Raw genomic sequence first — 12,926 nt, forward strand, 5'->3', positions numbered from 1 at the left:
ACTTAAGGCGGGTACATGATCAAGTCTGTTGCTTCAGTTGCTAGGATGGCCTGACGGTGGAGCTTTGCCAGGTTTTTTTAGGGACAACAGGATGTTGCATCAGGCTGGTAATTGGCCCCTTCCATTAACCAGGTGACTGGCAGTGAGTGGGAGCGTTGCCACTGGTATCAGACGCCTCAGGCGGACCTGTTTTGGGGCATGCAATCTTCGAAGGAGAACCACGCTCAAGAAAACCCGCGGACACGGTAAAAGGATGACTAAGCCTTGTGGATTTCACCACCCGGATTAGCCTTCATCGACACTGAAGGTGAGATTCCTGGCTGGATGTGAAACTGGCGCGTGTCCTTAGAGGAAGTGCCCCCCTTGAGTGTAGTCGAGACTTGAAGTAGATATGGAACAATACGACTAAGGTTATGTGTTGGTGTTGTGATTGTAGAGATAGAGTCGAAGGCCCGACGCAGTGGCTGACATTCACCTCAGGATGGACCTTAGTAGTAAAAAAACTATCTAATGGATTGCGATAGAACAAGGTGCCGCCCAGCGGAGACCCCATTCTCCAGCTGGAGTAGCCGTCATACTGTAAATCATGGTTAATTAGCGGCACAGTATTTTGTCGGCAATACGGTGAGCAGTGGAACAGGGAATGTGCGAACAAAAAAAAGGTTTTAGGCACTTGAAGTTGATAAAAACGGGAACTGAGCCATTTGAAACACTTTCGGGGAACAAGACGATTGAAAGCAGCTCAAAACCTTGAATTCCGCTGTCGTTTCAAAGAAGCTACCAAAGTTGTAGAGAAACGTCCCAGAAGTTTTGTTACCAAGGCCTCAAATAACCCAACTTTGAGATACGAGTAAGCCTGACAATCTGTTATTCAATCAAGGTGTACTGGGGATTTGCAGTAGACGTCGAGACGTGAAGGAATTTATTTCCAATCTCCAAACAAAAGCCTAAATTTGCTCCAATGTACCGTAAATAATTTAAGCGCCAGTTCTTTTGCAGCAATGATTGAAACCTATTATTCATCCTATTTGGTTTGTAGTATTATTTTTGCAACGTAGTCTTTAATCCCTCTGGATTTGACATGAGGATGACCTTCCTGTGTGTGCGTCAGTGGATTGTGTTACTCCCAACAGGCTGGTCTGTTTTCTGTGTCCTGATTGGTCGGATTCGGGCTTGACCTCGGCGGTAAAACTCCTTTCCCCTTTTTTTAAAGTCACCTACCAAACCCAGTTCACGAGATTCTGGCATCCTACACTTGTGCAGAGCCAAAGAATCCGCCAGGTGCAGTATCAACGCGTAGGTTATTTCCATTCAGTTGAATAAAAGTTCGCGAAAGGAATAGTCCATGAAACCTGTCTGCAACACGTGAAAAAGTTTATCAGTTTTTTAGGCAGATACAACCTATGCTTACTTTTTGAACTATGGTGAATGCGGTGTTCACCTCTGATTTTTTTTCATTATGTGGAGAAAATATTGCGACATGATACAAACGACCAGATTGAAAATATCACAGAATACATATTTTAAACAACACCTCAGACTTCTGCGTCTATCCTCCCCATGGAGGGGAAGAAGCACTGACGGGTGCCAGATACTACCAAAACGCCTGAATTTTTGACTACCGGACTAGGTGACCTACATATGAGAATCTAATGACGTGTACAGATGGAGTAATTGCGTGACATTCGAGTTGTTGGTGGCAAACGAATGAAGGACAGTAGTTAAGACTTTCTGCTTCCATACGCTGTCAAAGTACTCGCGCAATGAATCAATAGTCCATCTGCACGATTTTGGCCAAAACTGGAGCTGAAGGCTTGATTTCGAGTTCCACATCAACTGGGGGTATTTGGACTGCCTTAAAAATGCAAAGAAATATTTGCAACTGTCACCGTACGGTCCCCGCCGATTAATCGAAACCTACACGCACCGACAGAGGACACAAAATTAATAAAGTTTCCAAATCAAATTTGGCTTTGGGGAACCGAGCGATGTCAGGAAAATTCGTTATTAGAAAGAAACGATGTTCCGGTCAAGGAATAGAATATTTTTTGAAGCTCACAGCCTTGTTACCGAAAAGCTGAAGTGGCGAATGAAATAGCTGAAGCCATCAAAATCCGTAGATTATGCACACAGCGAAGAGAACAGAACTATCCACACTTCGACCTTGACAACAGACCAACTAGCAGAACTAGCTCAGAAAACCGGGTTGCACACCAACAAAAAGACCATTTTTTAGGAAAATCATCAAACCCATAACTTTTCATGACAATACACTCTCTAGAGCCATTTTGATTATTTTTACTTGTCAGGAGAGGAACAAACAGCCCGGGCAAGAAACAGCGCAGAATCGTTTGGAACAACCTGGATAGGCATGACGTAACCTTACGAAACAAAGTCAACTGAAGACTACTAACAAGTTTATGGAAAGCTAACATTTTTTCGAGCTGGCTGTGCCATTTTTCAGAAGGTTATTAAGCCCAGACCTGTACAAATCTCACGGCCGGTTGACGACATTTTAAGAGTACGCGTACAGCTCTCCTGCGTCCAAATTTACACACGCCCTTGTTTAGTTTGAAAAGCAATAGGTTTCAGGATCTCCCTGCTTACGCGTTGATGACAGGACTAAATTAGACCCAGCCATTACGTTGAACCCCAGTAGATCAGTATGAGAGTGTACGATAACAGCGGCGATGCAAGAAATAAAACTCCCAAATGCCAAAAGACCACTCCTGATAGTTGCCCTCTTGATGGTGAGAGTTCGTTCGTCCGATCCGTAGTCTGCTTCACTAAGTTCGACACGTCAGTCTTCGGGGATTGATATAAAGTCCGCAAGGAGGGCATGATCCAAGAAGTAAGGAGCTCCTTGCAAGGGACATAAAAGTCCTTGTTTAAACAGCGTGGCAAGAGAGCGTCTATCAACTAAAATTATCATTTTGTTTAAAACCTAAGTGAAGGCGTTTGTCTTTTCCAGCGAACAAGTAGGTCCGCGAAGAAGCTTTTAAATCCAGAGGACCGCAAACCACCTACCGGTAGCCTCCATAACTTCCAAAACCCAGATTTTCCGCAGAACTAAATATCTTCCTCCCACCTAGTCAGTAATAATAGGTAGACTTGGGGTGGTGCAACGCCAACTGGAACGAAGGTGGTGACGCCTTAAAAGTCGATGCTAGCCATGGGCCTCACAGAGTACCTTCAGTCTACCCGATGCGTATATTATATGAGAATCAACCTAAGGAACAGCTGTTATCCACTAGCATTTCTAAATGTTGATAGACAAATCACAACCGGGGTAATTCCAAACCAGTTGCAGATAAACAACAGCGGTGCGTTTTTGTGGATTCCTTGAGTTGAAGGCCAGGCTCACAATAGCTGGTCGACAGGTTGACAGCATTTTAGTAGACTACACGTCGGTCAATGACCTAAAAGTCTCAATTCACCCGGGAAAACGTTTTATATTTCTCTCCTTTTGCGCAACCCCTTGCCCGCAACTTCCCTTAATTTTTGAACTGAGACAGGCGCAATTTTCACAGGGCACAGTTCTCTAAGATTTGATCGTAAATTCTGGTATAACAAAATTAAGGAACTCGCCATCTAGAGTTAAAAATACACTGGTTCGCTCCACTTGGGGCAAACAATGTTTTACGAAAAACGACCAAAAATCTCAAAGCCTGGTCATACGGCGCCAGGCTATAAATGCCTATGGGTCTGGAAGCCTAGAGTGCTTTCTACGTTTTACAAACGACAGAGGTGCACCAATCATGTGACAAGGCAAGTAGGTAGGTTATGCGTCATTTGCAGAAGGAGCTGTTCAGCATTTTAAAATGACGGCTGAACATCTCTTCATATACTTCGGGGGACACCCATGCTTTAGATAGAATATTTCAGCTCTTCCAGCTTAAATCTCTTCTGTAAACCTCGTTAGGGTTTAAAGGCACGCCTTCTCCTTTGAAACCGAGTAATTAGCAACTTGTTTGTTACAAAGGTCCCCGAATTTTTGCTTCGTAAAATCCACCTGGATGCCTGGAGTAAACTGTTAGACTGGAGAAATCCATTAAAAAATCGAACGGCAGCAGGCTTCATGCGTACCCAGTGGTTCTGGCAAGCTTGAGTATCATCAGGACCAAATAGGCTCTCAGCATATGCCCTCAAGCAACAGCTATGTGGCAATTCAGAAAAGTGGCTTTTTTCACAGCGTCCAAAAATAAAACTCTTCCGAAAGCGGGTGGACAATAATGATAATGTTGCTATGTACATATTTTCTGGCCAAATTTATTGGGATTACGGTTTCCTTCTCACAGAGATAGCACAAATTTACCTTAACGGGAAGTTGAAGGGCCTACCACCAACCCATGTACATGTAGACTCTTATCAGCATCGCTGAGTATCCCTGTGAGCTGCGACCTCGGTAAGTAATCTGTTTACTGGCGCAAAAGGAGTCAAGAACTAACGCTAAACGACAGCAAAATTCTCGAGTGTCTATAATAAGAATCTAGATGAGGTGCCTGCGACCCTCGGTTCCCCAGGCCTAACCCTGTGCGGCTTCAGTCCGCACACTTTAAGTAGTCTGGATAGGTTTCCTCAGAACCCCATCTAAGTTAACGCACAGGCTTTCAACCATTTCCCTATAAATGGTGAGGCCCTCCATTCTGCACCCGTTGTAAGAACGACCCCCTTAAGTTGATCAATATCTAAGGGCCATTTCGGATGCCCGGCAACATCCCACTAACCTTTATTTATCAAACTAATTAGAAATAACGTATAATGTCTTGCAAATGCTGTATAGTTTGCAATGTTCAAAGAATGTTACTCACTTGAAACCTTCATCTTTCTTGTTCACCACTGTTCAAATGAGCTACATATTGAATGATGGTAGTACGCCGGGATGTGGTAAACTGGTAGGGCTTTCATTTCGTCTTCCACTCTCCCCTGATCCTTTCAGCTTCACTGACATCAGCAAGCAAACTTCTGCTACTGGTGGTTAAAAACTGCCAAAACTCCCCACATCACCATCAACATACAAGTGCCTCAAGGGAATAATTATTTCGGAGGATTAGTGCAACTTCCTTCTGAGACATCACCACTGGGGGAGCCAGTCAGTATTTGACTACATGATGTGACTTCCATGGCCGAATGATGAGTGGCGCAGTATCCTGTCTAAGAGCAAGTCACACTGTTGATGAGCGGCTTTTGGTCACACGGCTATGTGTTCTAGCATTGGCGGGAAGGTCGTTAGTTCCAGACTCTCTACGCTCGGTGAGATGAGCGATGACGATGATTCAAATCATGCATACTGTTTTCCGATGAATTGAGCCTTGGAATCTCTTGAAATTTACATGAAGACATTAAGTTGTTAGGCTTTCGTCTGTGAGAAAAAACGGGTTCACCATACATAAAATGAGGAAGCATAATAACAATAAATGGCTAAAACCAAAGATAATGAGGAGAGGAAAGAGAAGTAGGATTAGGAGTGTACATGAGATATAAATGTGAGATTTAGACAACTGGCACTGAGTTTTTGTCGCCTGCCACCCTGTGAGCTTGAAGAAAGCTGGGCTCTACGCCAAAGGCCTCCCTCTGTTTGATTAGGTTTCCTCCTGGATTTGATGTGGAACCCCGGGTTACTTCCTCTGATTCACAGGACACCCGTGAACTCTGAACTAATCCGCGGTATCTCCTTTCAGTAGGTGCAATTCGACGAAGGTCAATTTTTGGCACGTTTTCAAGTAGATTTTTTCTCGCTCTAATCGGAGCTGGTAATCGCTCAACTTTTTGTGCTGTTACGTGGTTGCATACACTGTATTCAACCATCATAGTGCTACGACTAGTAAACGCTGACTGTGAGGAATCCTGAATAATCTTTCGCAGTTGCTTGCTTCCAAAACCTATACAACCTAATTAAACCCCGTGCTAATTTTTGTGGACGACCTGGACAACTATCCGTCATCTCGACCGTGAACTCCCTTGAACAGATTTATACGCTGGTTTCAGCTGGCAAAATGCAAATGATTTTATGTTCAGTTGAACGCTACGCGTCTTCGCTTTCACTTCTTTCGAAATCCATCCTATCTTCTTGTCGCATGATCATCATCATCATCATCATCATCATCATCATCATCATCATCATTATCGACGTTATGCCATCACTGTTCAACACCGATTTTTCACTGCCGTACGACGCGCTTTCGGACACTAGGGTTAGTTTTTCCCACATATGTATCATTGATCTAGCTCAGGCCGCGTTTTGATTTTGCCATCAAAGTATAAAGCCCGTGACTTTGAAGTAGTCGTGAAAAGTTGATAGTGCACAAAGCTGGACTTCGAAAGACCTCATTCAACGGGCGCCTAGAATCCCGCCAAATATTCTCTCAGCCCATGGGATGTTAAAGGGTGACCTCATTCTCATCCTGCAAACTGTTAAAAGTCGCGTACAATCAGTACCACCAACTTTCCAGTCTTTCTGCTGCAAACCACTTTAAGGACTATGGAATGAAGGCCTCATTACAGTACAGCCTTTTGAAATTTAGTCCATGTTCTGACCACTTGCGCGTCTTTTGCGGTTGGAATTCCATACACAGAGATCGTTTCCACATCGATGATAACTATTGAAATGCTGACAGGTTTCCCCCGCAAGGTCTGGACTACACTATTTGCCAACCCTAATAGCGACACCAGGCGTCAGAATCGTCCGACCCCATACCGTCACACCCTGTGGGTTGTGAAAAGCGTGGCATAATTTCCTGCGCTTGTCTGATATTTCCATTTAACGGATAACACGGGTCAACCTTCGGTAGATCAGGAGGATTCAGCTGCGATTCGTGCACAAACACGCTGACCTGTCCAGCCCTCTGATCTTGTAGAGGACCCTGAGAATTTTTTCCTATGTTCACGGACGATGCGGAGATTGCCAATAGGACATGTCTACCGAACAGGAAATTGATTATTGGTACTTCTATTCCAGTGATCAGGCCTTTTCGTGGGAGTTCTTTGAATATGCGTAACCTGCGATATTTGATACCTCATTCTTGCAGCGCTTCCAAGGTGAGTTAAAGGACCGTGTACCCCCTCCAAAGACGCCTTTGTCAAAGAGCTTTGGATCCAGTTAGATGACTATGCTATTTACGCCGTGACTATTTCAAGCAAGGTCAACTATACAATGTACCCAGTGGAACGAGCAAATATCTTATGTATGGCCCATGAGCTTATGTCCCTTCATCAAATCCTTTCTTGCTTTCACCTGAAATACTAGAAGAATGTATTAAGCTCCAAACAGAAGGGGACGTCAAAACGCAAGGGCATATCTAGCACATGTCAGCGGATGATTTTTTCCTTGTGATGACATTCAAGGAGCTAAACCTATTTCCCTTACAGATGTGGCGACTTAGGCGTGGCCTCACCAAAGCACTCGAAATGCGGAAGAATCTTGTTATTCCTGTAAATTAAGCAAGGATCACTGTCGATGGGTTAAAGATAAAAAACAGCATGCAGAGTCAACCTGACTAAACTTACCAGCTTCTCCGAATCCAGATCGACCGACTAAAAAATGCTGCAAAAATGTTAGTTCCAGCCACTACAGTGAGAGAGTTTAGGAGCCAAGTAGACTCTGGTTATATAATCACTCTTTTGGAGCTTGAGCTGCATGACCCCTGAGAGACAAGTGTTTGCATTCTTCCACCATTTTTCAAATGACATTTCATCCTGGTCATTTCCATCCTAACTGGCTGTAAGTAAGCTTCCTTGTCTTATTTTGCTCTTTTATGTGCCCTCAATGTCGAATTCTAATCTTCATACCGTTTTACCGATAAAACAAGCTTCGATCTACAGCAAGGTTGTGTAGTGGGCAAGGTTGTGCTTCATCCTGAGTATGACTGCCTTGCACCACCCTATGGCTACAATAAGCCCTGCCGAAGGTAACGGTTGTTTCTCCTCTCTTGACTTCATTGTGTAATGGTTAGAACTTACGGAAACAGGAAACCGGTCACCTACATAGATTTTGTCTTCTTTATTGTGCGTACCAAATCAATGTTGTGACTTTGTGCAAGCAGAATAAGTTGTCATCTTTTGTGCTTGTTAGGTGACTCCTTCGATCAAAGAGCTGATCCGGGGTTCCAGTGCAATTTTGCTTGATGCCAAATCTTTGCAGCTTGTAGCTAATAAAGCTAGACGGCCGTGGTTAATATTTACCTTACTGTCATAACGGGAGATGTACTTGGGCATTTTGGAATTCCTTTATACTTCGATATGGATCGATTTTTGTGCAGTCGGTTATTATAAGTGAGTGATTCGGCTGACAATCCGTCAACATAATCTCAGTATGCCAGTATGTCACCAAACCTGTACAATTTAGGTGTCAAGCTACGACATCGGGTTGATTGAGATCGAAGAATTCGGACTAACTGACGAGCCTTAGGGATTTTGAAACTGATAGTGGGCTTTCCAGAGTTTTCACTGATTTTCAGTGGCTTCGTGGTTCAGTGAGACTTAGTAGGCGTAAGCTAGTACCAATTAGATAGGCCAAATTCCACGGCCACAAACTACACCTATCAGGTTAGGGTTGCTGTAACATGTATTACGCCTACTCAATCACCGTCTACCGAAGAAACCACGACCATTCATTTCGGACCCGTCCCCGGAAAAGTGGTGAAAAATATACTTTGATATGGCAACACTAAATAAAAGCGTCCGAAGTCAGACAGGTTTCCGTGCTCTACGCCATCGTTGTAGTCCACATCCTTGGTTGTGAATCTCGCAAGTAATAGAACACAATCGATTTGAGCAAAGACCACGCTTCCGCTTACTAACCGAACTTTGGGTAATATGACTAAGAATACTTGTTTACTGACCAGGTCTGTAGTTTGAACATGGCCTCTACTCCTCGAGTTTCCTTGTCTAGACTTGGGCAACCTGACAACCCTCGTGCTTCCTTCTGGCGGCATAGCAGTCGGGCACCGAAAAGGTGCTACAGCTCGACAGTTTGTTAGCCGGGATGTCTAACTAGATCTTCTAAATCCTTGCGCAGGCTCATGTTGAATGAAGTCCTCGAGAGATGTTGCATCAATGCCGTCGATGTTACCTTACTGCGATCGTTTCAAATGTTCTTATCTCACTGGCATGTGAAAGCGCAGTTGGTTAGTTATTGATAGCTCCTTTCAAGGAAATGAAGCTTTTGTACTAACTTCCTACCCTTTATCCTTCTTCACTTTATGTATGGCAGTTGAGCATCGATGTTTGCAACTGATACGTTGCTATCGGTGAGCTAGTGATGATGTTTCCGGAAGCAAAAGTAAACCGCCTTGAACCCTCCTTAAGTTCACACTTCAACGAGTAGTGTGTTTTAGCATCTCGAACGGCGGGAACGCTGTTGGTTTATCTTGCATCACATCACGATCATGCGGTGCACAGTGGCTCTTCAGGATTACATATTTACGTTCTTCTTGGATCCATTTTTAGACCCGTCTTCTAATACGGGTTGCCAGTATACTATCCTCGAATCACCTAGAGATTCCAAGATAGTGCCCAAAATTACTTTCATGATTTTGCGGTATCTCTGTAAGGAACATCTCATAGTCTCTGTTTTTCTTAAGTGCGGTCGTACCGTTGACAGCTCATGGGACAGTCTCCAAAGGATTCTTCGGGGACTATATTTGCAGTCCGATATCACTGCACTGCAAAACATCGTTGGTTCAATCTGGTAGATGTCTGCCGCGGGGTGAAATTCAAAACCAATGGATGAGAGGTGATCGAGTTGAGAAGGGATGCTCTCCATCAAACCAAAGCTTAGGCGTTTCAGGCCACCAGTTTTTCCTGATCTAAAAACAGAATAATGCGAAAATGGTGAATCCTCCATCTCCTTTGACGCAGTCCTACGGACAGAATACCTTCAACTGCTCCTAGTAGGTCTATTCCGGTGACTTCCCCTTCCTGAAACGTCCAGGTTGGCCACCCAAATGGTTTTGGAACTCTGATTATAACGAATCCATGGAGACGAATGTTGCATGAACCTGCTCGATGTAATCCATCACAGAGCTATTTGGACATTGTGGTGTTCATAATGTTACGTCTAAGTCAAGTTGGTAGCACGAGTTGGACATCGTTGTAAACTTCAACTGAAAGCTCCCTAGTCAACTAGCTGCTTTCAAAGTGAGTTATCCACACAGATCCAACCGCTTACTTGTTGGATCTGCTCTGCAACGTTACGGAAGTTTGATTCGATGGGCCTTGTTCTTCACAACGACCTATATACATAAAAATAACGCTCCTTTGGTGCCTGTCCGCCATACCACCCGAAAGGAAGCATAAAGGCTGAGATACTATCAGGTCGTCCAAGCCTGGACAGGATTAATCAAGATATCGATGTTGTGTTTGAACCGCAGACCATTTGATCAGTAATTGTATGCCTTAATCATTGAGCTATCGATCTTCACTGATACCTTCGATGCCTGAGGATAGCTTAGGATAGCAGCGGCCCTCTGCATCTCCCTCGGTAGAACCAACTCATTGTATCTGTTGACGAAATGTGCTGTAGATTTTGTGGTCAACCATACAAACCTTAAAGTTATTCATGAAGTTAACTCTTCAACGCCGTCTGAAAACCACCTACCTCCCCCGTTTTTCGAAGAAAATATTACTTTTACTTTCACATTTGGATATATATGAGGTAGTGACTGAATTTTCCTCTCCAAGTTTGCAAAGGCAAGATGGTTCCTAGGGTTATCGCGGTACATAGCGACACGGCATACCTGGTTGTCAATATGAATACAGTCTGGGACAACTTTTTAGCACACACAGCATAAGATACACGAACAAACAAAATCTTTACCACACTCGATTACCGACGAAATACTCAGTACTGTCGAAATGCCTTTATGAATCAGGAGACCAGTACTGCCAAAAACTCGATTGTCATATCTTGTGGTGTTCAAGTGATTTCACGCCCTACTCTCAGCATTTTCCGGCCATGCAGGCTTTCTGTTGCTTAAAGGATGTAAGTTTGCGTCGTGAATCTTTTCAGTAGCTTTTAGAGGAAACCACATCAATCCTTCCTTGTTATTCGGACTTCCGCGTAAAAGGTTTCGAGCTAGCCCTAGGCAACGCCGCCAGCAGCAAAAAGAAGGCTGATATCGTTACAAGTCGCTTGCAACAAGACATTTACAACGGTGAACAGTTGAACACGTTTTGTGGAGTGTACCTGCCGCAGAAGCTAATGTATTGGCGAATATCCAGTTTGTTCTTCTTCCAGAGAGAAAGAGTTAGTTCGGATTGCCTTAAACTTGAAGGAAGTGAACTTAAAGCTGACCCTCCATAGAGCTACATGATGAAAATTCACCCTCGAGTGCAAAATGCATCCCTTAACGTAACTTGCTGGCCAAAAACCTGGCTCCCAGGTTTGCTGTCTTGGGAAAGAACTAGCTTCTACCTCACCAAATTTAGTGGTCACAGAGAATTCAAACAGCAGGCACGATGCACCATTCTTGGATCACTCGTGTTGACTAATACCATAATGCTGTCTGTCTAGACATCGTTCCGAGTGTGCTTCGTCCCAGGCTGATAGGATTACGTAATCCAATCAACTAGAAGAAGACCGATGTAGCCCATAGTTACCTCGTCTTTCTTCCTCATCTTAGACCACTTGCAGTCATCTGAAACAACACTGGATATGTTTCATCGGAGAAGCAATTTGGTGTTAGTGTCAAATCTTATCCTTAATTAAACAATCGCGTATACTGTGCATATGATGACGGAAACTCTAGACTAGTTGTTTTTAGACCTATTCTTCTGTGTAACTGTTGAGGTTGATATCCGTATCAAGGACGTTTGAAATAAACCAACTGCCTGTGATAATATCCACTTTGGGCCTGCTGAGAATCACCAGTTCATCAGTTTTTCGTGTTTTTAGCAACATAACTGTGCGCATAGTTGTGCAGTGAATGCTTATTTATACAGTCTACCGCTAGACCACTAGGTTTTGACACCTAATTTTTCCAAAGGTTCCTCCCATTCGCGACCTCCTGTGTATCCGTCTGGTAATATAAAACAGGTATATGCTCGTGCCGTGGTTCGGCTGTTTTGAACCCTATTTCGAAATTCAATGGCTTTACTTATCAGAAGACGTGTACTTTACTTCTAATATGCCGTATGCAGTATTTGTCGACAACGCATGTAGTCTCCGACCTGTTTGCTTCAGCCGTACCATTCACAAACAGGTTTTGGTTGCACGTTTTTTGGATAAACAATTTATAGCACCTACCAACCGTCCCAGACAGTTCCCAAGTATTTGGCGAACGGGTTATAAATGGTAAAATCCCCGAATTTAGAGTAGACAGGCATCTGGTTAGACCCTCAATGACGGAGATATTAGTTATCTATCCGTCTGCTTTATGACCAGTTTGAAAAGACAGTTTCAAATCCGGTGCAAAACAATTTAATACAGAAGAACATCCGATGTTAACTGAATGGTAATACAGGACAGAATCTTTCGCGAAAAACCCATTGTGGCGCAAGACGTCAACGCCATTTTTGCTTTATTTTCTCGTACGTGTTAGTAGTCAGCACGATGTCGGGTCGCTTGAATTTGATCTCTTCTTTCCGCTTACAGATTTGGTCTCAGATATCTGGATCTTTCGAGCGGCTATACAACGATCCTATTGCATGAATGGTAAAAGCTTAATAGAATGCTACCGCTGAAATTGAAGGCCATCCTGTTTGTCACAGCGATCTCCACATCGTTTCAATTTGGCTTTCACACAGGAGTAATAAATGCTCCATATCAAGTAGTTGACTTTGTATCCCTTCCATCGGTGCAGCTGATTTCAGATTTCATTGGCAACGTCACTGCTGACCGCCATGGTTCAGCAGATGAAGCATATGTAACAGTCATAGCTTCTGTCTGCGTTTCTGGATTCCTGATTGGCGGTCTTGCTGGCGCCCTA

At 43.7% G+C, this 12,926-nt stretch overlaps 2 protein-coding genes across 2 annotated transcripts in view; one reads left to right on the top strand and one right to left on the bottom strand.

The window, feature by feature from the left end:
- Window positions 1-1,768: 1,768 nt before the first annotated feature.
- T265_06852 (hypothetical protein) overlaps window positions 1,769-12,926 on the bottom strand; it is a gene marked incomplete at both ends in the record, with an annotated part of 57,510 nt that continues 46,352 nt past the window's right edge. The window contains 2 exons of the mRNA XM_009172234.1: window positions 1,769-1,855; window positions 7,507-7,533. Coding sequence (XP_009170498.1) covers window positions 1,769-1,855; window positions 7,507-7,533 — 114 coding nt within the window. The remainder of the gene's footprint in view (window positions 1,856-7,506; window positions 7,534-12,926) is intronic.
- The window catches only part of T265_06851 (hypothetical protein), a gene marked incomplete at both ends in the record, with an annotated part of 568 nt that continues 310 nt past the window's right edge, over window positions 12,669-12,926 (top strand). Inside the window, one exon of the mRNA XM_009172233.1 lies at window positions 12,669-12,863. Within this exon, the coding sequence (XP_009170497.1) occupies window positions 12,669-12,863 (195 nt within the window). The remainder of the gene's footprint in view (window positions 12,864-12,926) is intronic.

This window comes from Opisthorchis viverrini (assembly GCF_000715545.1).
Source record: "Opisthorchis viverrini unplaced genomic scaffold opera_v5_148, whole genome shotgun sequence".
NCBI classification, from domain to species: domain Eukaryota; kingdom Metazoa; phylum Platyhelminthes; class Trematoda; order Opisthorchiida; family Opisthorchiidae; genus Opisthorchis; species Opisthorchis viverrini.